Source organism: Staurois parvus, unplaced genomic scaffold (assembly GCF_062004578.1).
Source record: "Staurois parvus isolate SC_StPar_1 unplaced genomic scaffold, SC_StPar_1.0 ptg000668l, whole genome shotgun sequence".
Taxonomy (NCBI): Eukaryota; Metazoa; Chordata; class Amphibia; order Anura; family Ranidae; genus Staurois; species Staurois parvus.
In genome coordinates this window covers 4201595-4226894 of record NW_028318464.1, presented here as the reverse complement: position 1 = coordinate 4226894, position 25300 = coordinate 4201595, and the positions used below count along the sequence as shown (strand labels likewise).

Sequence of the window (25300 nt, the reverse complement as noted above, 5' to 3'; positions counted from 1 at the left end):
CAAGTCATAGAGGGGGCTATGTTAGGGAATTGACTCTTTCTGAAAAAGTCAAATTCAATAACAAGTTTGAAAGCACATTAAATTAAAAAAAAAGACAACCATGAATGGAAAGTAAAAGTCTAGCAAGTATGCATTTTTAAAATACTTTTGATTTTTCATTGCTTAGACCTGCCCTTTTTTTTTCTGGTGACAGGGTCTCTTTAAGTACACTTATAACAGGACACATGGGTGAGGGGGAGACTGATAAGATCTCTTTATAGTAAGGAATGCACAAAGCTAGTGGATGTGATCTATATGACAGGTCAAAGTAGCTGTATTACACAAGAAATATGGAACCATGTCATTCCTTGATGTATTGTTACAGATGCACCTGATGCGTGTGGAGAAATATTTGCTTATCATGCAGAAAGGAACCATAAGGAGAGGCAGTGACAGGGTTGGGCAGCATGTGACCCATTAGCTGACAGAAATGAGGAATATTTAAGAGGATCCAGTCGGAAATAGAAATACTTGAGTCAAATGCAACTTGTTTAAAGATGCAGACTCTGGGGCTGTCGTCCTTTTCAAAACAAGTATGCACATGTAGCACTACAGTCCAGCCAGTTTAAAAACCACCGTTTTTTAATTATTATTATTTACTACAAAAAACATTTGAAAAAAAAAAATGATTTTCTTACATTCTCTTGTTTAAGCATATCAAATAAAAATGCCAGGGCAGTATGAAACCCCCCCAAATTTCCTTTTTGGAAAGTTGACACTCTAAGGTGATTTAATTTTTTGCCACAGTTTTTTGCAAATGAAGAAACATGTAAGTGGTTATAACATGGAGCTTGGTTATGGGGCACTTGATATGACACATCTAATGGCACAACAAGGGTTAATGTACAGGTTATATACAGTGAAGGGCTGGCAATGAGGGGGTTAATGTGCAGGATGAGGGAAGTGAAGGAGTTAATATACAGAGCACATAAAGGCAGACTTGAGATGAGCTGTACAGGAGAGAAGGGGTGAAAGTGTACAAAAACCCATAATCACTTAAAATCTCTCACCCTGAATCTGCTACTGCTGATTTTGTCTTTTTTTTTTTTTTTTTTTTTTTATAATTGATAAAATATTCACTTTCTCCCTTTCTTCCAGGGAGGTTTCTCAGATGTAAATAGTATACCATTTATATTTGTGATCACTGTAATTGGTCATCACAGCGATCACAAGGTACAGAGCAGCTTGATTCGGCTCTGTACACTTTGTCTGTGATCTGAGCTGTGCAATGACTGGCACATTGGCAGTCCAAGGGTCTGTTCCGCAATGTGGTTAAATAAATTGTAGAAATAAACATCAACCACTTTGCCATTTTTCATTGTACAGCTGTATAGAAGTGGTTAAATAGAACTTGTTGACAAATCCATCGACTGCCGTTGCTAAAACCCTTCTGATTAATCTAGGTCCTTGGCTGTCAAAATAACCCTATGGCGTCATTGCATTCTGCCTCATTTACTCTGAAAATTTGTTCATATCACCTTACTCTGATCTCACTTGTTGCATGCTTGCTTCAGGACAGTGACTAAAAAAATAATAAAACCAGAGACTGGCTGCATTTTCAGAAAAAGGTAGTCAGTTGGGATGTCTCTTTGTAATGACAGGTTTCCCATAGTTCTGTGTTGCTTCAGATTTCTTTTTGAGCGAGAGTGACGCAGTCTGCAGCATATTTGGCAAAGTTATGGGGCAGTATGAAGAAAAATTGCCATAGGGACAATGAGCGCAATGAGCTTGAGTGATTTGTAGGAGATTCATTTCTTGAACCTTTTGCATTTTCCAACTAGGAAGGAGATTCAACATGGCCATACATACTGTATATTGACTATCACAAATTTTATAATGAGCCATTACTTGTATGGATTAGACTACAGGTTACAGGATGCAGTAATGTTACCTGCTGGGGTAGAATATACTGAATACTGACAACTAGTCACACCCAGCAGAAATCATGAGCTAAGCCTTCAGTGTCTTTGTTCTACAGAATAAGATAACGACTGGATAGCATCCCTTTTCTATCCAATTTGTCCACAGGTGGTAATGTCCTGATAACACTGTTCAACAGGTAAAAAGTTTTGGGCATAAAATTAGCTAATCTTACATAATTTTGGGGTGCTGAAAACGAAAATGACCCTAAAAAATGTTGATTGGCTCTAGTTTCCATGATATATTCACCCATAGAATGACGTAAGCCATTCAAAATTATGATGCAACTTCAGCTGCATATTGCGCAATTGATACTGGTGACCAATAGAAAATTGCATGTATACTGAGATGATGCAATATTAGCCTTTAATTGCATCACTTCACTGCATAAAAGCTGCAGTATCTGTAGCTGATTGTAGTTCGACAGCGTCTTTACATTTAGTTTTATGCTTATATAGGCTACTCAGTAATGCCTCGAACTTGTGTGAATAAAGCAGATAATTTCTGCTATATCTGCGGTGAAATAACTTTTATCTCACAAAAAAGGAGGATAACAGGAATGATTAAGAAAGCCTACAACTTGTATTTTGGCTGCAAGATAGGAGACCAGGACAAGAGCTGGGCACCACATATATGCTGCAATTCTTGTGGGACGGCACTGGAGCAATGGTTGAATGGAAAAAAGGCATCTATGCCTTTCGCTGTGCCAATGATTTGGAGAGAGCCAACAGATCATGTTCGTAATTGTTACTTTTGTATGGTGCCTCCAATTGTAAAAGGGCTAAATAAGAAGAAAAAGTTATCTGTGCACTATCCAAATATTCCATCGGCATGATGAACACGGAGAGCGCTTCCATCAAGACATTGCAGCTATGGAAAGAAGATATCTGTCAAGGTCCTACCTTTTCCCCGAGGTTTTGTTACTCCATGTGCTGGCATCCATCTTGGATTTCTGCTGAGCATGGTGGGAAGCTTTTATGCCTTCAGGTCTCTGAGGTCCATCCCCCAGAGGGGTGTGGCTGAGTACATATAAGCCTGTGATCCGCACATGCTCTTTGCACTTGTGTCTTGTGTCTTTGTCTTGCTACAGCTCTGTGTATATGCTCGTGACTCTTCTGGTATTCTGACTCGGCTTGTGACTAAGACCATTCTCTGTGTTTTCCTTCGATCTGACCTTCCGTTGCTGAACCCGGCCCGTGACCTGTGATTCTCTGTCTACTGTTCTGTACTGTTTTGTCCCGTTGTTGTCGACTTGGCTTGCCTGACTACGCTATTGTCATTCTCACCAGCTACACGCCATTGGCGGCGGCCATTACCGCAGCCGGGGTGTCTTGGGGGCCGCGACCTGGTTCCTGGCTGCGTCAAGTCCATCCCCACCATCAGGGGCCCTGGTGAAGGGCAGCCTGGGACTTAGACTCCGCGCCCTGAGGGACTTCGGTCTGTTGGTGGTGGTTGTCGTCAGCCAGTGCCTTACCCTGCCACTAGGCCTACCTGTCCGTTCCACAGCCCTGCCCTGACAATATCAAGGTAAATGGAGCCCATCAATGCTTGCTGACTATTGCTGGACAGTTGTAAGAGATAGCCCTTTCCTCGAATACAAGAGAAAAGCCAAGAGAAGCAAAACCGACACAAACTGAAGACAAAACTAGTGAGAATCCTAAGTATTAAAATGATTCAACTTGGCTTATGGCTATAATTTTTCTTAGTAATCCTATGCAATATAGTATGCCATTTAGGCTTTGTTATGTAGTCAATATCACTTGCTTTATATTTGTGGAAAGACATCTATCTATATAATTATTGTGCATTATGTAGTCATTACGCCTATAGTAGAAAACTTTCCGTTTACAGAAAAACTAGAGCCAATTGACAAATTTCATTGTTATATTTGAACTCAGAATGTGAAATTCATTAAGAAATGGATCCTTTTGTTTCCAAAACTGGCAAAAAATAAAAATTTGTTGAACAGTGTAATTATTAGCGCACACAGCAATATCAGGTGTAGTTTCCTCTTCTCCAAAGTTAATTATTGACTGCAAAACACTAGCGAGTGGAAAAATACTTTGATATAATGCCATTATTAGGTAGTAAAAGTGAAGGGTTTGGTTTGCAGTTGGCTGGTATAGTAATTAGATACTAAGTGGCCTTAGATGGACATACCCATCTTTCAAAATAAGATGCCATCTATTGAATTTCGCACTAATTGGAACTACTGAATTCTTCTGGTTGACTTGGTCAACCACTTAGTCCTTGCCACCCCACCAGAAGAGGTTTTGATTCTGTTCTACAGCACCAATTAACAGCCTACATAATGTAAATAATAATATAACAATGAATATGCCACAATATAGTTGAAAAAACTCCCCTACAGACTCAGTTCAAGTGAAATCAAATCCCAAAAAAAGTCCAAAATATCAAAAATGAAACACAAATATGTCCCTCCTGTGTAATCAAGTTGAAACAAATGTGTCCACAGAAAATTATATCCTCCCAATGGTTTCCACGATGAATATTACCTAAAAAAAAAAGAAATACCACATAGTGCATTATCTTTATACAATTTAAACCGCTTAGTATATAAGATATAACCTTTCTGCCGTCCCTTCCCTTGACGCGGCGTTTATGATTAAGTCCACGACGAAACGCCGCGTCAAGGGAAGTGACGTCAGACGTACACGGGAACCGAAAGTACACCGGTGGCCATTTTGGAAAGTGGAAAGGAACACCTGAAAGAGCCTGGACATTTCCTGGATGGCAGAAAGGTTATATCTTATATACTAAGCGGTTTTAAAGGCTGTAATAATGTGAGCAGTTTTATTAAAGCTTATTTCAATTATCTTGGCGGTATTACACTATTCTTATCCTTCATATATGTGCATCTGGATGGAGCAAGGTGTATGGGGACACATGGAGTACTATGGTTGATGAATCCAGTATTGCCGTGGAGGTTGTGTATGCCTTGTGGGGATCTACAGGAGGGGCATTTTTTCACCATTTATTGGATAAGATTATAGGCGTGATTATTTTGGATTGTTGGTAAGGGTACCCACTCCTTATTCCAATTTAGAAATGTACACTGCGCTTGCTTGTTTTTGGGCACAGAAGAGTGATTCACATACACAGTGTGGTTTCACTGTTTGTTTCACATTTTTTCACAAATTTTTCACTGAAAAGTTTTGTTTGTGGGATACTCACTAGAGTGATGTCACTTATTAATGTCTAAATTGTATAAAGATAATGCACTATGTGGTATTTCTTTTTTTTTTTTGAGGTAATAGTCATCGTGGAAACCGTTGGGAGGATATAATTTCCTGTGGAAACATTTGTTTCAACTTGATTACACAGGAGGGACATATTTGTGTTTCATTTTGATATTTTGGACTTTTTTTGTGTTTTGATTTCACTTGAACTGAGTCTGTAGGGGAGTTTTTTCAACTATATTGTGGCATATTCATTGTTATATTATTATTTATATGATTGTGATGTGGGGGGAGCTGAATTTGAGTTTGAATTTATTTAGGAAGTGGTATTATTTGAAATACATAATGTAAATGGCAATAGGGAGATAGGCCAAGCTGTTCGGAGAGTCCACTTCAGTACTTGGCTAGGGGGCTTTCTCTCAATGAGCATGGGGTGTTCCAGGCATAGTGCCCCCCACATGCACCATCTCTAAATAAAGGGAGGTGGCACTATGGAAAGACTGTATGTGCTAAGGTTGCCCCCTTATCCCTTTTAAAACTGAACATATATTACACAGGTTTTGAGGCTATTTTAATACACTTAAGGCACTGAGTTTAATTACCACGTTAATTAGCCACAGAACTTGTGTCATTAACATGTGTTCGGTTTTAAAGGGGATGAGGTGGCAACCCTAGTATGTGCAGAAATGTTGAGTACAGATACGCTCTGCAATCTGTGTGCCATAGCCTAAGAATTCCCAGCTTCTCATGCCTTATTCAGTAGGACAAAAAGTGATGTGCAAGATGCAGTAACCCAGAACAACCACTGAAAAATGTTCTTTGTTCCAATATGATCAATAAACTCTGTTTTTGTATTTTTTTTTATCCAATGAGTTTCTGCATGTTACACATCACTGTTGCTTTCTGCACTACTCTGTTATAATCCTGATTAGCTTTATAACTTTCTCTCATGCCCCCATCCAGGGCAGCACCTGTAGCTCTTTATAGTCTACTTTATTTTCTAGGTTGTGTCAGGTAACGTTTTGCAGATGTTTGCAATGAGCAGTTCAGCAATAGCTGGTCTGAACAGGCTTCTGACAACTAGAAAGGCTGGTTGTGTTAAGGAACAGGAGTCTTGGAACCTGTGGGCTGCTCAACCTCAGTCAAAACCGGATAAGCTTCAATTATCCAGTTTAGCAGGGAAACACCAAATTAAATTGGATTAGCATGCTGTGCAACATCATTTTTTGCCAGCCTAGTACAGAGCTCAGCTGGCTGTAGTCACAATGCCTGTTTCATGCAGCAGCAGAGTTAGTCATTCTTGAAGGTATTTCTTCATATTTTCTGTTGTCCATAATTGCTAAGTACCCAGTGAACACAACACTGTCACAGTATTCCTTGACTGTGAAAAAATTAATTTAAATCCTATTAACAACGTGGAAGGTTAATTCTGATTGTCTACCATAGTAACAGCACATGCTTGCTTTACCCATGGAGGTTGGTTAATTTATTAACATTTAAAATGTTACTGACAACAGGCATTTCATGCGGATCACTTCATAGGAGTAGGATGGATTCAGGGCCCTTTGATCCATTGATATTTCTCTATCCGAGATGGAAACACTTTTGAAATCCTAGAAAATCAAGAAACTATTGTAAACGGTAATCTTATAAGATTTGCCTTATTGAATCTACTTAAATAGATATTATATTAATAGTGGGGGTTATCCTTACTGCTAATATAATATCTATTTATTATAGGTACTTCTATAGCGCCATCAATTTACGCAGCGCTTTACATATATATTGTACATTCACATCAGTCCCTAACCCTCAAGGGGCGTACAATCTAAAGTATCTATTTAAGTGGATTCAATAAGGCCAATTGCAAAGTGTAGTAACCAGTCATAATTTATCCTTTTTAGTTCTCTTACTTCATCAATCTGAAAACTGGTTGCTCCAATTTGATACTTTTTGCACGGTTTTCTCAATATGGCCATATTATGTTCTTGTGTAATTATCTGTTGACTAAAATGAAAATTTTTTCCCTTTTTTAGCAAAGTATCCACAGATCAAGAACTTAATGGGACCTGACCCACAACTTAAATGGACTGTCAGCTGCATGGTGCTTGTCCAAATCCTTTGCTGTTACCTTGTTCGTGATCTGTCCTGGAAGTGGTTAATTTTTTGGTCCTATGCTTTTGGTGGTGTGATAAACCATTCACTGACTCTTGCCATTCATGACATTTCTCACAATGTGGCATTTGGAAACAAATCAGCCCGTTGGAACCGTTTCTTTGGCATGTTTGCTAATCTTCCCATTGCCATGCCGTATTCCACATCCTTCAAAAAGTACCACATTGATCATCACCGATATCTTGGAGGAGACAGCTTGGATGTGGATATTCCCACTGATTTTGAGGGAAAGTTTTTCTGTACTCCTGTACGCAAAATAATCTGGATCATTCTACAGCCGCTACTCTATGTCCTACGACCTCTCTATGTGAATCCCAAACCCATCACCCATATGGAGGTCATTAATGCCGTTGTGCAGTTTTCCTTTGACATGGTGATATATCATTTGTGGGGGCTGAAGCCTGTTGTATATTTACTGGCGGGGTCCATCCTGTCAATGGGTCTGCACCCCATATCTGGGCATTTTATTGCAGAGCACTATATGTTTTTAAAAGGCTATGAAACGTACTCTTACTATGGACCACTCAACCTGCTGACCTTCAACGTTGGCTATCACATGGAACATCACGACTTTCCCAGCATTCCTGGAAGCAAACTTCCAGAGGTAAGACCACTTATATACAGCTGTTTTCAATGGTAAAGAACTATATATGTGTTTTATATGTGCAGTTTAACTAACTGGGACTTAAGGACTCTTTCACACCAGATGCAGCTAAATTTAATTTTGACAGCACTCCAATAGACAGTCGAAATTCCAGGCTATCCTTTGGGCATACTTCACACTATTGCAGTGCAGTCACAAAAAAAGTAGAACATGCTGCATTTTTCCGCACCACAAATGCACAAAAATTCATGTAAGCCACGCAAATGCACCACAACGCATCACAGTGCACATAGAAGCCCAAGCAAAGAAAGAAGGATGTGACCTCACAGGATAAATACAGATACACTCTGAATGCCAATCAAAGCAACCATCACTAAATAAAATTGTTACTTTACAGTCCCTGTGCACAATGTTGGGTTTGCTTTGCTCCAGAAAATATACTCCATCTTGCCTTCTTGATGCTTTGCTCCATCTCAAAGCTCCAATAGGAATCTATGGCCTCATTTAGACTTGCTTTACTGTCTGAAGAGCGATTTGCATTTTCAGACCGCAATAGGCATTTTATCGCCTCCTCACCGTCTGTTTTAACCCTCTAATTATCAGACAACCCAAGTGGGTTTATAAAGGCTAAAGCAAAGAACATATAGAGCAGCATCACCTTCCATTCTTCCACTTTCACTAGAAAAAATTAAGTATGATAAAAAATCCAGCTTATGGCTATTGTGGCATCACCTCTGAACCTGTACAGAAAGCAAAAATCTCAAAGAAATGATAAGGAACAGAGATGGCTATACACTAATAGATCTAATCTATAAGATGAACCTCTGTTTTATTGGATCTTTTGTTAGCCACTGTCTGTTGCTATTTTACTAAATCTTTTTATAACAGCCTACCTGGCATGTCACAGATGGATGCTAGTAGGTTTATGTAAAGTACATTTTAAGTCAAACCTATTCTTTTGTTGTGGATGGAATAGAGGATGGGTAGAGTGCCTTTTTTTTTTTTTTCTTCCTCTTTGTGTTTCATTGGGATAGATTTGCTCCCCCCCTTACTTCTGCCCTGGACACACAAATGGTAGAATTTTTCTTAAGAATTCCAGGGGAAAAAAATCCCACTGCATGGGTTAACTGCTCATTTTTGTCTAGGGGTGAGGAGTGTGGAGATATACATACCTAATCTGCCAATTCTCCGACAGCTAGACTGGTCCCTGCTGCTCCTGCCCCCTCCAAGCACGTTAGCAGTCTTGTAAATGTGCTGTTCCTGACATCATCATGCCCATAGACTGGCTCTGGACATGGGGATGGCAGCAATAGTCCACCGCTGGACATGGGGGAGCACTGTGGAGTTCTGCTTTAAAAGATACGTTTGCTTTGGGAACATGTTACACATTCCACCTGCTTTTAGGGCAGAACATGTAACATGTCCTTACTCCTGCAGCCTCTTGCTGATTTCTTCCCCCCCCCATTGTGACAGCAGGCTGGGGATCTTTTACCTGCACCCGCTGTCACAATTTGAAAAGAACGTGGCCGTGCGGGGCTTCTCCCACACAGCCGCATCATTTTATCACAGAGAAGGCTTTTAGTTCTCAATGAACTACCAGGGCACTGGTGAATGCTTTAGGTAGTTAATTGAGTCTTCCTGTCTTTGTCTATCTGCCTGCCCGAATGAGATACAAGCAGACAGATACACTGACAGTCTGCAGAAGCCTGAAATTGCACCAGCGAACTGCTGATCATGGGTGCAATGCTTTACAGGCACCTTTAAAAAAAAAAAAAAAAAAACTCCTTTTTTTTTTTTTTTTTTGTTTATCTGGAAAATATTTGCATTTATTATTTTTCATAGAAAGGTGGGCTTATTCTTTAAATATGAGGGGGAAAAAACCCTCTTCGATGGTTGTTGCCATAATTTGTGTCTCCATTGGAAAATTTCCCATCACCTCCTGTTCTAGTATCATATTGTGGCGGAACCGTTCCTCCTGGGCTTCCCGGTGCGGAGCGATGCGTCTCAGCCAATGGTCCCCTTTTCCGGCAAGTCTTCCAGCGCTCTGGCAAGGCAGGTATTAGAGCTAAAAAAAAATCCTTCTCTGCTATCCCAAACCGCGAGTCAGAACTTCGTGTAGGGTGAAATGAAAACTCTTTATTGAACACAACTCAGTATATACAGCTTCACCCCCCACCACCACCAGACAGCCTGGCACCGGGTTTTCCCCACCCACAACAAAACCTTACAACCAACAATACAGTATGAACTCTATAGAAGTGAAAGACTACAAGTTCACATTACCCTAAACAAACAGTGTAGAATGCCTGTCTACATTACAGCTGCTAAACATATACAGCTTTACAAAGGGGAGAAAACTGAAACAGAAAGGGCAAATAGTTATCACAAAGGGATGTTTCGTCACACATATAAAGTTTTGTATTTCCCATGTCTTCCTGTTAATGCCTGGGTTCACACTGATGTGTTGCGGAATTCGCATCAGTTTCTGTGCGAATTCCGCATCGCATCACAATCGCACCTCCTTAATGCGAACTGCTGTGGGTGTGTATGTTCACAACACCCTGAAATTGGTTCACAAAACGCGGTGCAATATGCAGAATCAGATCGCATGGGTGTGAATACCTATGCGATCTGATTCTAGTGCGGACCCAAAAAAGGGTCCTGCACCTTTTTGGTGCATATGCGCTGCAATGTGAGCCACACAAAATGTATGGCTCAAATTGCACCGTACAGAATTCGTATGTGATTTGCACAGGAATTCGATGAGCTTCCTGTGCAAATCACATACGATATACCGCACCTCAGAAGTGTAAACCCAGGCTAAGGGACAATTTTCACCAGGATAAATGAAGAGGGTGAATCTCCCAGTGTGGATACACAACAATAAAATTCTAATAGACTTTTTGACCTTTCTGTACTCCATCTAAAATAAAACGTTTGCTTCATGCTACATTTACAGCATTTCAGAGATCCAAACCGAATCTGGCTTTCACTGTGAAGCCTTACTACTCCTGCTTCTATAAGGGTAGTCTCGGTACTTCTAAATCCTGCCTAAAGTAAAAAAAAATAAGAACCGTGGCAGGAGGAAAGAGACTGAACGCAGCAAGTGAATGAAACCGACAACTTACTGTATGTGCAGAGTACTCCTCACTACAGTCCCTAAAATTCAAGCTAGTGGGTGATTTTTCTCTCCTTCCCGCTATCTGATAGGATAATCAATTATCAGCTTTGACAACCTGACCCTTTTTAAAAGGTATACATTTCATATATTCATTAGTAATCTTTTACATGGCACATGTTCAGCGTACATTCTGTGAACATGACCTGTAAGACTTGAGCTACTTTGTTCCAGTAGCATATAAAATACACAGATGGTTTTATGATGGATCTCCAAGTTGTGGCCGCTATGTATAATGATCTCACTAAGGTAGGGCACCTGGCTGTAAGCTGTAAATTATGGTTACCTATTAACTTTGGTTTCTAGCAGCAACAGACCAGGCTCCAAAGTTCACTTAAGGTTTTCTGTAGGGCAGGTTGGTCAACTGATAGTTGATATGGAATCTTTGTTAACTCAATGCTCCATTACATCATAAATGTGAGGGTCATGTGGTGTGCGGCTATGACACAATCCCTCATGGTTACATACTATTTCCCATGTTTTACATTTTTCCACTCCTTGTAAAACAGGTTATTTCACAAAAATGTATAAGATCATCTGTCACTACTGTCATACATTTCCTTTCCTGTCGTATTTTTCTTGCTGCCATCTTGCTCAAGTCTTTATTTTCTTATCAAATGCACCAAGGCATAACGCATGCAGTATTTTCATTACCTTGAGTTATTAGCATTTTTAGCTGTCAAATGCTGAGTTTTTTTAAAAGTTTACTTAGTGTTACTAAACCCACAATCATAAAAATCAGTCTGTATATGCAGTAAAGTATGCCTGTTATACTCACTATGGAATCTAAAGAGTTAATCCCCTGCATTGTGTAAAAAGGCTGTTTGATCCGGTCTTCTCTGATCCTCCCCTTCTTCTACTGTTCTAATCCATCTGCTGATAGTACAGAGCGCTAGGAGTCACTCTGTACATGCTCAGTTTAGTGTGTATTGCTAGAAAGTTTTTTTTTCTTTGGGGGGGTGCGTGTGATTAGCACAAGGTCAATCAACACTGTCCAGACAGAGGGTCAGAGGTTATGCAGCCTCATAGGACAGTCAGAGCAGAATGAAAACTCCCGCTACAAGCTTTAGCCAGTGCTCAGCCGGCCACCGATAGAAGTCACAAGACTGCTATATACTATTGAGGAGAAAAGGTATTTGGCAATTTATATTTACTAAAATAATTGCATTTCCATGTTTTGTGCACTATGGGAAACCAAATATAGTGAATGCAGGGTCATGGGTTTAGTGACACTATAAAGCATTTTTCTTTGTCCTTTTACAGTGCCTCACATGGTATTGGTTTTAGGCTAGGTTTAGATTTTGCTGAGAAGGCATTCAATATATAAGGACTATTTCGGGTTTACCAAAAGCTAAAAAAAATTTGAAAATTGCTTGTATAGAAAATGGACTCTAAGCCCTGATGACAGGAAAATATCAGGACCCTGAGTGGTGTAAGTACTGGGGAGGCAAATTAAGAAATTCCTAGCACACATTTTGTAGGTATGTCTAGCACTCATCCATAACTATGCCTGCATTTTTAACCCTTATAACATTTTCTAAAAAAAAGTAAATAGAATGCTATGCTTGTGCAATCCCTAGATTAATATTTACCCAGCATTTTGAAGAAACACACACAGCTCTTCCTACAGTATTAAAAAAGAATGCATAGTGGCTTTGCATATATTTTCCTTATCTATTATAATCAGGACTAAAAAAACAATATTTAAACATACATATATTTTAAGTCGGGTAAATATTGGCTAACACTGTTGTTTACAGAGCTCAATAGCTCAAGCTGCACAAACCGTCCACCATTTCAGCCCTGTACAACATTTCAGTGTCAGACAGACTGTGCTGTTTTATAGAAAAAAAATACAAACAAAATAATCTCTAAATTCTCTATCACTATTAAATGTTTTATTGTAAAACAAAGTTTATTTCATTGATTAAAAAGATAATATACAGCATTAGTTTTAAAACATTTAAATTTAAAAAATTTGACAACAATTTCAAGATTATTTAGCATCTGAACATCTAATCTTTCAGCACTGTGTTTATTAATCCCTCTGTGTTTTCATCACTTACAGGTACGTAGAATAGCTTCTGAATATTATGACACCTTACCTTACCATACATCTTGGGGACGTGTTCTTTGGGACTTTGTATTTTGCAAGGAACTGGGACCATTTTCCCGCGTCAAGAGAGAATGTGAATTAGCAAAGAAGGACTGAATGTCAGTGGACAATTGAATATTAATTTATTTCTTGGTTAATACAGAAAGTATGCTCATTTTCATGCTTGTAAAGTGTTCTGTGATTCAGCGTTCCCTAGACAGGACTACACGTGCATTTCGGAGCCTCTTTTTTTTTTTTTTTTTCTATACAAAATATTCTCTCTGGTTCTTTGTCTTCTTTCTGTAGGAGGCCATGAACGAATAAGTACAACATGTTGAAGTGTTTGGGGACTTTTTAAAATTTCTATTCATTTTTATAATTTTTTTTTTCTTTTTTTTTTGTACAGACACACATATTAATGCGCAGAGAGTGTTAAAAACCTCTACTAAACATTGCTGTTTAGTGGAGAACCACATAAAAATAAATAAGTAAAAAAATTTCCCAGGTCCCATAGCTGTGCAGTTATTCACTTCTGTTTAAAATGTACCCACGTGAGTATCTTCAGACCTCCTGCCACTCATCAATGCACTGATGCACCAAATATACATATGAAAACCAGTGATACTTTCAGTATTATTTGTGTTTCCTGGCCATATACACCAAGGAAGCAAAGAGAAGAACTTTGAAGTTTATTTGCCCACAAGACCTGTAGCTATTGCTGTAGTTCTGCCCATGAAGTAGAAATGAACGTTCTGCACACTGATGTAAAACAAGCTTTAATATAATAAATAGAGGATTCACATATATATATATATATATATTGATTTACTAAGGGTAAGTATACTGTGCGCTGCAAGTGCAGTTGCTCCAGAGCTTAGTAAATGAGGTAAAGCTTCACTTTGCAAAGAATACCCCATCACATACAAGGGAAAAAAAACAGCATTTTTGCTTGCATATGATTGGATTATAGAAATGAGTAGAGCTTCTTTCTCATTTCAGAGCTTTCCCTGAAATCTAGAGCATGCAGTGCACAGAATATTTACCTTTAGTAAATCAACCCCATAGTCTCATAAAAGGATGAAAAGCATTGGAATGGGAGGTGGACAGGCGAGACCATATGTTATGAATCTTATATTTTTATTAAAGCTGGTTTTACATTGGTGACAGAATCTCTGGGCAGCCCATTAATTTCTATTTAAAATGATATTAAGGCCAGATTTTTTAAAAATAACAAACATGTTATACTTACCTGCTCTGCACAGGGTTTTTGCACAGAGCAGTCCCGATCCTCCTCTTCTCGGGTACCCACCACTGCTCTTGGCCCCTCCCTCCTTCTGAGTGCCCACATAGCAAGTAGCTTGCTAAGAGGGCACCTGAGCTGTCTTACTGGCTGTGATTGACAGTAGCGGGAGCCAATGGTGGAGAAAGAGAGAGTCCCCAGAGAGCTGACGCTCCCATGCAAAACGCTGGATCGAGATTGGGCCCAGGTAGTTATTAGAGGGGGGGCTGCTGTACACAGGGTTTTTTTTTTTTTACCCTCATTCATAGAATGTGTGAAGGTAAAAAAACCTTGAGCCTTTACAACCACTTTAACAAGCAGAACAGCTGAGTGGGGATGCACTTCTAGGTGTGTGCCTGATGAGAGCTGGAGGTGCAGGCAAAGAGCCATGTTTGAAGTGGCATAGCTGCTATTGATTCTACATGTTGCTGCATTTCTGGAACTGTGTACATGTGGACATGAAAGTCTTGAGATGAGCCAGCTGTCCTCTTTTATTAAGCAGTAATAGTGTTGGAGACTTCAGTATGTGTTCTTGTGAGTAGGTGTGGGAGGTAAGTGAACTTACACTTCACTAGATCTGCTGCGTCAAAGTCCTAGCTCTTCCCACTGTTCAGCTAATGGCCTCAAACTACCAAGTTCTGCTTTCAGTTATGCATCCTATAAAGCGGTGCTCCCACAGAGGTCTATGTGGATTTCCTGACTGCCCAGACCAGAGTGCAGAAACAGGAAATCTGTAGACACTGGTGGAACAGCTGCAAGAGCTGTGACTTTAGCAGCAGATCTAGCAAATTATTTCACAGGAGTATGTGCCAAAATCACTTTCCTTCCCCAAGCCTTCACAAAAATATCCCCCACAGACTTGGCAAAATAAACCTTTCTTTCAATATAATGCCTACTGTCTCAGAGCAGAAGTACTAGCTAAGAATCTGTGCCAGTACAATATCTCCTGGCACATAAGTATAACAGTCATGTTATTTACCCTCTCCCCATTTGATGAGAAATGCCTAATCCTCCTAGATTTCATTTGATTTCAAGTGCACCTGCCATTCTGACTGTAACTAGTGTGGCAACTTCTTGAGGTAGCACTTACACCCTGCTCACATCAAACCCGACTTTGAAATCGTGCGACTTACAGTGATACTGGACGATTTCAAAGTCAGGTGACATGATGACTGCAGGTGTCTATGCAATTGCACCAAAAGAAGTACATGTGCTACTTTAGAAATCGGTGTGGCTCTGACCAAGTCAGAACCGCTCCAATATGACTGCTCTAATTGAGGACAATAGGGTGCGACTTGGCATGTGATTTTCAAGTCACATGACATGCAAATCGCATGCCAGTTCGCGTCCAGTGTGACCGGGGACTTAAAGTGGTTCTAAGGGCTGAAGGTTTTTTCACCTAATACTCACCTGAGCCCCCTCTCAATCCAGTGATGTGTATGGGAGCCTTGGCTGTACTGAGTATCTCACTCTCCTCATCGGCTGAGACAAAGCAGCAGGAGCCATTGGCTCTCACTGCTGTCAGGCACAGCCAGTTAGCCAAGGAGGAGAGAGTGGGGGTGGGCAGGGTCAAGCTGTGGCTCTCTCTGCTGTCAATCACAGCAAGTTAGCCAATGAGGAGAGAATAGGGGGGCAGGGCCGAGCTGCAGCTCTATTTGTTTTTTGAAGCACAGACCAGTGCCCCCATAGCAAGTTGCTTGGTATTGGGGGCACTGGTCAAGAGAGAGGAGCCAGCAAGGGACCCGAGAAGAAGAGGATCGGGCTACTCTGTGCAAAACCATTGCACAAAGCAGGTAAGTATGACATGCTTATTAATCTCTCTTCATTCTGTCCAAGAAAACCTTTTGCCTTTAGTTATAATTTAAAACCATCAGGTTGGTTTTTTGGCTTTGGTAATTCGGGACATTTCCCTGGAAAAAAACAAGGAATCTCTATACAGTAAAGTGATGAGAAATCTCTTCTTATAGAGATGTTACAAGTGCAGATGGCCCTAGTGGAAGATGTCCTCGCTATTTCTGCTCAGGTGACAATACATTTTCCTGTACTGGTGACAATGATCATCAGGATGTAGTGGGGGTACAGAAAAAGCACTTCCCCACACAGTTATTTAAAAAAAAAAAAAGAGAGAGAACCAAAAAGTTCTGGCTTCAGATATACCTTAACAGGCTCTGCCCAGCAAGCAGCAGTAAGGCCCACCTTATCATAGCACTGTGCAGAGATCCAAGTTCTGCAACAGCATACTGATGGCTGAATGCCCATGAGGCAAGGCCTCCTAGAGGTTTCCTAGAGGGTGCCATTTGAGACAAAGTTCTCAACTGTTCATGAAAGGAGCAGTCCTGTCTGCCTTGTATCTACAGTGTAAGCTGTTCTTTTCTTGAGGCAGCCAAGCGACTATTATCATGTGCTAGATAGCAGAATTGACAAAGTGGTATTAAACTCAAAAAAGAATGTAATATATTGAAGATTAAAAATCATAAGATCTGGTAGCTGCATTGGTTTTCTTCTAGATCTCTGTTTTCAACTCGTGATCTGGCCAGTAACACACCTCCTGTATTAGAGTGACCCCCCCCACTCTGGATGAAAGCGCACAGGGGTACAGATTTGGACAGCAGTATTGCCAGTCTGTGGGGAGCGGAGTGTTAGATGTACTGGTAGATTTGAAGACAAACTCCAGCTCACACTTTATAAGCAGTTACAGCAAACAGTATTTTTCCTTTTGAGATAAAGGTTTTATATAAATAAATGAAAGCTGATGATTTTAATGCCTGCCAGTGTTAAATGGTTTGTCTCATCTCTGTAACTGCAAGAGAGCTTTTTTGATGAAAAACAGACTTATTGGCTGAATCACCAGATGAAAATAGAAGAAAGAAAGAGCCTAAAAAATAAAACTAAAACAGCCATCACATTTAAGAATTGGTAAGCTGCAATATAATAAATGTTTGATTTTTGAGTTTAATACTGCTTGAAATTTGTCTGTTACTTCCATTTTCTTTGGGTATATTTGGAGTGAATCACCAACTAGCTTTTATATCAGAAAAATTGCAGTGTCAAGATCTTCCTGAAATAGTTAATAGCTTTACCCTTTTACTGTGGCCATAATGGGGGTCATTCTCTTGTAAACTGAATGTTCATTTATACAGTTACATTGTGCAGAATGCAACATCTGGTGAATGATGCCATCATGCAATATAACACATTTGCTAGCAAACCCTTTAAACTGGAATACCAGAGTTAGATGGACTTGGGCTATAATGGAAGAGTAAAGCTTCTGATTCCTACAGAATTACTGGTAGTTGGCATTATTTGTATATTGAATAGCCTACACAATGATGGTTTACCTGTGTGCAGGTAAAAGGTACACTTTAAGGTCACGCTGTAGCTTAAAATACGCCTGTTGGGTAAAAACTAAAAAGTTAATACATGCATTGCAGGCACCCATATGTTTCTGCATATATCTTCTTTCCTCTTCAAGTGCATCCTGGCACCCCAAACACCCATGACATTCTACTCTACTAGGTTCTACACTTCTGGCAGAATTGAAAGTATTATAGCAGTGGACCAACAGAAGGGAGAACTTCAGCACGATGGGGAAGTGTTGAATCTTGCAAATAAGAATACATGGGTTTTGTGGTCCTTAAATGCACTTAAAAAGGCTTCAGGTATGTGCAAGCACCTCCTAGGCTTTTTTTTTTACCTGACAGATGTTCGTGAAGTATGCACCTCATTATGATGTGATTTAACACTGAATGTAGGTTGGTGATAGTTTTTATACAATTTTGTGTTTGTATTTTTTCTGTGTGTGTATATGGTTTTTGTATATTTTGAAATTTTTTTTAAACAATGGCCATTTAAAATTGTTAAATTAATTAAATAATTAGGATTGTTTCTAATGTGAAGAAGTAAATGTTTTCACATGCTGCACACTTTATGATGTTTGCTGCCTGTAGATATTTTAGACCATGTACACAGAAGTATAACAATGATATTTCTGACACAGCTCAAGCAGTCTAGCAACCAGAGCTGAAAAGGTGTAATTAGAGTTTTACTTTACTCTGTACCATCTAAGGAAAAGAAAATGGAAAATTGTATCAAATAATTATCAAAAGTTTCCTTTTGTGCCGCTAATCCGTGGCAGCATACATGTGGTAGTGGCCCCTCCTACTCCAACCCCCCCACAGGACCAGTTGTCCTGTTGTCCTCCCTAAAGCTGACTTGGGGGGGAAGGGGGGGGAATAGCATACTTACTTTCTGATAAGATGGGATTTCCTTAAAAAACGAATTCTTAGATAGGCAAAAAAAATCACCCAATAGTACACTCCCCTACACAAAAAAAAACACGAAACAGTTAATAAAATTTTGAAAATCCTTTCTATTTAGGAGAAAAGTCTAGTTGAATTTTCACAACCTCATCTCTGTAACTCAAAAGATAACAGCATCTGCTCTGCCAAGGAGGAGGTATAACAGCAGGGGTCACGTCATATCCTCCCTCTCTCTCACTGCAGTAAATTGCAACTACAGTTCCCATCAAGAACAGGGAATTGTGAATGTGGGTGGGTATACTAGGCCTATACATGTTGAATGTGACTGTAAGTCTCAGTCTGTTCAGCACTGCAAGTGGGACTGCATTACATCACTGCTTCCTGGAGAAAGAACTACAGAAGGAATGTGTTGAGCCACTGGTCTTACAAACAGGAAAGCAATGAGAATTATATGTTTGGTTTGAAAATTAATATTTCAGAGGAAATACTGAGTGAACCTTGGGGGGGGGGGGAGACAGCATGCTGTGGAGACACGCTGAGGAGGCATGCTGTGGAGAAAAAGAGGAGGAATGCTGCAATTCGTTGGAGAGGGAGGCACATTGCCCAGCAGGAAGAGTGGAGAGAGGACTGCAGACCAGCGCAGAGGGAGGCTGAGGGGAGAGCACTGACCGCTGGACAGGGAGGAGCAGCCGGTGACAGGGGAGAGAGGGTTCAGAAGTTGGGATCACAGACTGGTGCGAAGGGAGACTGAGGAGTGAGCAATGACAGCTGCAGAGGTTGGAACAGCCGGTGCCAGCTGAAAGTGGGTGCTGGTGCTGGGACACAGAGGAGGGCGTGGGAGCCCTGACAGAGGAGTGGCTGGCATATGATAGGGGCCAAGGGACACACTCACAAGAGGAGCTGCAGGCATACTGGGAGTAACTTGGAGTACCAGAAGTAACTTAGAATACTGGGAGTAACTGCAAGTACCTTGGAGTACTGGGAGTAACTGTAAATAAATTGGAATATTGGGAGTAACTGCAAGTAGCTTGGAGTACTGGAAGTAACTGTTAGTGACTTGGTGTACTGGGAGTAGCTGCAAGAACCTTGGAGTATTGGGAGTAGCTGTGAGTACCTTGGAATATTGGGAGTACCTGCGAGTACCTTGGTGGACTAGGAGTAACTACGCGTACCTTGGTGGAGTAGGAGTGACTGCGAGTACCTTGGAGTATTGGAAGTAGCTGCAAGTACCTAGGAGTACCGGGACTAACTAAATAAATTGGAGTACTGGGAGTGATTGCAAGTGCCTTGGAGTACTGGAAGTGACTGCGCGTACCTAGGAGTAACAGGAGTAACTGCAAGTACCTTGGAGTAATGGGAGTAGCTGTAAATAATTTGGAGTACCGGGAGTAACTGTTGGTGACTTGGAGTACTGGGAGTAACTTCAGGTACCTTGAAATACTAGGGAAATCTTGGAGTAAAGAGTAACTCGGAGTGATTTGGAATAACTGGGGAGAAGCTTAAAAATTAAACTATATAGCGAGAGAGGAAAAAAAAAAAGCAAAGCTCAACTATAATTTTTTTTCCCGGATTATCCCCATTAGAAGTAGCAGGTAAAATGTCTAACAGGATTGGTGATGTGACCCAGTGCACATCCTGCTCCATGTGTATCTTCCTTGAAGAACCATTCAAGGGCGAATACTGCTGTGTGAGGTGTGAGCTAGTTGTTTCTCTGGAAGCCCAGATCCTGGATCTAGAGAATCAGGTGGCAACACTGCGGAGCATCAACAACCTGGAAATGAGCTTGGACATTACCCAGTGGGTACCGGGGGGGACCAGTATAAAGAGGGATGGGGATATGGAGGGACAGGAGCCAGATGTAGGTAGCTGGATGACAGGAAGGGCAGGGGAAAGAGCCTGAGAGAGGCCAGTCCTGAGTTGATACATCCCAATAAATATGCCAAGTTGCATGATGTTGGGGATATCAACTCAGGAGTGGCCCGACTGGAACTTTCTCCATCCCCTAGCTGCCAGGGGAGTGACTATTCTGGTAAGGAGTGGGGCAAGGATACAGGCAGGGCTGGGCAGATACTGGTGGTAGGGGGCTCAATTATTAGAAGGACAGATGGGGCAATCTGTCACAAAGACAGTGATTGTCGACCGGCATGTTGTTTACCAGGCACGAGGGTTCAGCATATTGTGGATCGGATGGACAGATTGTTGGGTGGGACTGGGGAGGATCCAGCTGTCGTGGTACACATTGGTATCAATGACAAAGTTAGAGGAAGGTGGAGCATCCTAAAAATGATTTCAGGGGCTTAGGGGCTATATTGAAGAAAACGACCTCCAAGGTGATATTCTCAGAGATGCTTCCTGTACCTCACAACACCAGAGAGACAGCAAGAGCTAAGAGAACTTAACAAGTGGCTGAGGAATAGGTGCAGAAAAGAGGGCTTCGGGCACCTGGAGAACTGGGCTGACTTTTCAATTAGGCTACCGGCTCTATACTAAGGACGGACTGCACCTTAATGAGGAGGGTGCAGCTTTGAGGCACGGAGAGGATGGCTTAAAAGTTAGAGGGGCTTTTAAACTAGGTGGCAGGGGAGAGGGATCAGAGGAAGCAATAGCTATCAACAAGCAAAGGTCAGAGGGTGCTATAAACATAATACATAAACCTGGGGTGAATGGGTTGGCAAAGCATAATCACAGCCACACAAAAACTAAGAAGGAAATAATATGCACTCGTACAAAATGAAGAGGCAAGTACACAAATGCTAGAAGTTTACCTAACAAAATGGAGGTACTAGAACTGCTGATACATGAGGAGGATTTTGACTTTGTAGGAATATCAGAAATTTGGTTTGATAGCTCACATGATTGGTCACCATCTATCCAGAGGTATTCCTTGTATTGGAGGGACAGGGAGGGTTGAAGTGGAGGAGGGGTTTGCCTGTATATCAAAAATTATTTGCTAGTAAACTTGAGGGAGGACATTGCAAATGAGGTGCAGGATGAGGTGGAATCCCTGTGAGTGGAACTCCAAAAGGAAGAAACATGCTGGAAAACAATAAAGAGGATGTATTATAGGCTCCCTAACCTGAAGGATGAGGAGGAGTTTGATCTCCTTTCACAGGTTGAAATGGCATTAAGACAATGCAGTGTCATCATTAAGGGGGACTTCAACTATCCAGATATTGACTGGGCAGAGTGAACCACTCACTCCTATAAAGCCCGTCATTTCTTAAATGTCTTACAGGACAACTTTATTAGCCAGGTGGTGGATTTCCCAACTAGAAATAATGCATTGCTAGATCTATTGATTACAAACAACACAGATCTGGTCGCAGATGTGGAAATACGGGACAATTTGGGAAAGAGCGATAACAAAATAATTACATTCAGCATAAATCATAGGATAAGGAGACAAAAGGCTAGTACAAGAACACTAAACTTCAAAAGAGTCAACTTTTCTAAACTATGCTCAATACTGCAGGATATTAAATGGGGCCAAATCCTAGAAACATTGAACACTGAGGAAAAATGGGAACGCTTTGTGAACATATTAAATTAAGGTATTATATAGTGAATTCCAACGGGCAATACAGATAAAAGAGTGAAAGTCAAACCAGGGTGGCTAAACGTTAACATAAAAAAAGGATATATCAAAGAGAAAAGAATGGCCTTCAAGGAATATACGGCAGAGGGGTCATTGTCAGCATTTCAACACTGCAAGGAATGCAATAAAAAAATGTAAGATAGCAATCAGGGCGGCTAAAATTGACTACGAGAGACACATAGAAGAGGAAAGTAAAAAGAATCCCAAAAATGTTTTTAAATATATTAATAGTTAAAAAGCAAGATCTGAACATATTGGCCCCCTAAAGGATGATGAAGGGAATCTGGTTACAAATGACAAGGAGAAAGCAACTGTATTCAATATATTCTTCTTCTCAGTTTTTACTAAGGAAAAGGAGTGGTATAGTAATCAAGAATGTATCATTAGTAACACATCACAGAATGTACCCTTTTGGCTAACAGGAAGTGTCCAAAAAAGACTAGAAAATCAACACAAATAAATCACCAGGACTAGATGGCTTACACCCAAGAGTCTCAAAGAACTCAGGTTATAGCCAGACCACTATAAATCATTTTTATGGTCAGCATCTTGACATGAATAGTACCTACAGACTGGCGAAGGGCCAGCATGGTACCACTATTCAAAAAAGAGACATATACCGGGGAACTACAGATGAGTCAGTCTAACATCAATAGTATGTTGTAGTGTGTACGAACTAACCTAATTGAGGGGATAATAAGGGACTAAATCCAAGAATTCGCTGAAGAAAACAGTATAATTAGTAGTAATTAACATGGATTTACAAAAGGTCGTTCTTGCCAAACCAATCTGTTAACATTCTATGAGGAAGTGAGCAGCCATCTAGATAAAGGAAGAGCAGTGGATGTGGTGTGCCTGAACTTTGCAAATGCATTCAGTAGAGTTCCACATAAACGTTTAATTTACAAACTACTATCTATAGACATGAACAACAGGGTTACAGGGATGCGTCCAACAGATGGAGATAAATAGCGAGTACTTGGACTGGACTGACGTGGTAAGTGGGGTACCACAAAGCTCTGTGCTGGCTTTTTTCATAAATGATATAGAGGTTGGTATAAAGAGTTCATTCTCAGTATTTGCTGATGATACAAAACTAATAGGGCAATAATTTCATAAGACTATTACTATTGATCCTTATCAGCTTCTAATTGGGGTGGAGTTGAATGCTCATTTGAGCATCTCCCTATAAATTTAGATCAGCTCATGGGGGGAGATCACTGATGGGGGGCAGTCTCTGATGGGGGTGCTGCTTGTGATCGAGTGCTGCGTTGAAGGAGTGCGAAGCAGTTAAACACAGCAGTTGAACTAAAGCAGGAGAACTTAAGCAGCAGGAAGACACAACAACAGCAAGAAACTCTACTGCACGCTGGACAGACTGCAAGCATACACCCTGGGAAACATCTCTCACATGCCTGAGTCCCACTCCGTGTACCTTTATATAATATGCCCCCTCTTCTCCTTCTCATATTACTATCCTCTGTTCCCAAATCTCATTTCTTTACCCCTCTGCTCCACCCCAAAACTTGTACATCTCCCCCTCATTGCTATCATCTCCCTACTATTGCTCTCATCACCTCCCCAAAATGCCTCTTCCACTCCTCCTTCTCATTTTCCTCTCCTCCGTTCCCAAAATTCATTCACTATATCCCTCTGCCCCTCCCAAACAATTGTATATTGTGTCCTCACTGCTTCCTTCACCCCTCTACGGCACCCACCACCTCCTCCTATTACTCCACTCTCCCACTGACCCGAACACCTCCACTAGTAGTTTCTCACGCTCCTGCACATCCCGCTCCCATGCCACCTTTCTCACCCTTCTCCTCCTAACCGCGGGGGACATCTCCCCGAATCCTGGCCCTCCACTACCTCCCTCACCCGCACAACACCCTCTTGCCTCCACGTCCCGCCGCAACCCCCGCAACTTAGTATCTCTCCCCCTGCTCCCTAAAATCTCCCCCCCGTTTTCACGTGCACTCCTGAACGCCCGATCGGTGTGCAACAAGCTTACCGCCATCCACGACCTCTTTGTTTCCCACTCCCTCAATCTCCGAGCGATCACAGAAACCTGGATCCAGGCCACTGACTCTACCTCCCCTGCTGCACTCTCCTACAGAGGTCTCACCTGGACCCACTCACCCAGGCCCAACGGTCGTAAAGGTGGTGGGGTTGGTCTGCTCCTGTCACCGCAGAGCACCTTCCGAGTCCTCCCAAACCCCCCCTCTCTATCCTTCTACTACTCCGAGGCCCATTGTGTCCGACTATTCTCCCCAACCCCCCTGAAGATTGCTATGATTTACCGGCCTCCTGGATCCATATCCCGCTTCCTGGATGACTTTTCCTCCTGGCTACCTTTCTTCCTCTCTTCTGAGCTACCCACCATCATCCTTGGGGATTTCAACATCCCTGTCAACCTCGACAACCCAGACACATCCCATCTCCTCCACTTAACCTCCTCCTTTGCACTTGCACAATGCATACAATCCACCACCCACTCCAACGGTAATATCCTTGATCTCGTCTTCTCCAACCGCTGCGCTCCCCACAACCTCACCTGATTACCTTCTCTATCTCCTCGTCCTCCAACGCCTACCCCTCCAAATGTCACACTACTACCAGCCGTAACCTCCGCAACCTTAACCCTGCCCCCCTCCACTCTGCAGCTAATCAACTCCACGACAGCATCCTCCCCCTGTCCTGCCCCGACTTGGCTATGACTCCCTACAACAACGCGCTGTCAACAGCCCTTGACTCACTAGCGCCTTTAACCACATGCAACATCAGACCCCGACCGCTCCAGCCCTGGCAGACTGATCACACCAAAACCCTCAAACGACACAGTCGTGCCCTGGAGCGACTATGGTGCAAAACCAAATCCCAACAAGCCTTCACCCGCTACAAATCTGCCTTCCACACCTACACCTCCTCCCTCCACGCAGCCAAACAAGCCTACTTC

General features: G+C 41.5%; 1 protein-coding gene across 1 annotated transcript in view; it reads left to right on the top strand.

Annotated features, from left to right (window-relative positions):
• The window catches only part of LOC149447857 (sphingolipid delta(4)-desaturase/C4-monooxygenase DES2-like), a 52321-nt gene extending 33946 nt beyond the window's left edge, over positions 1-18375 (top strand). Inside the window, exons 3-4 of the mRNA XM_089651967.1 lie at positions 7196-7938; positions 13185-18375. Of these exons, the coding sequence (XP_089508093.1) occupies positions 7196-7938; positions 13185-13328 (887 nt within the window). The 3' untranslated portion in view covers positions 13329-18375. The remainder of the gene's footprint in view (positions 1-7195; positions 7939-13184) is intronic.
• Positions 18376-25300: the final 6925 nt, after the last annotated feature.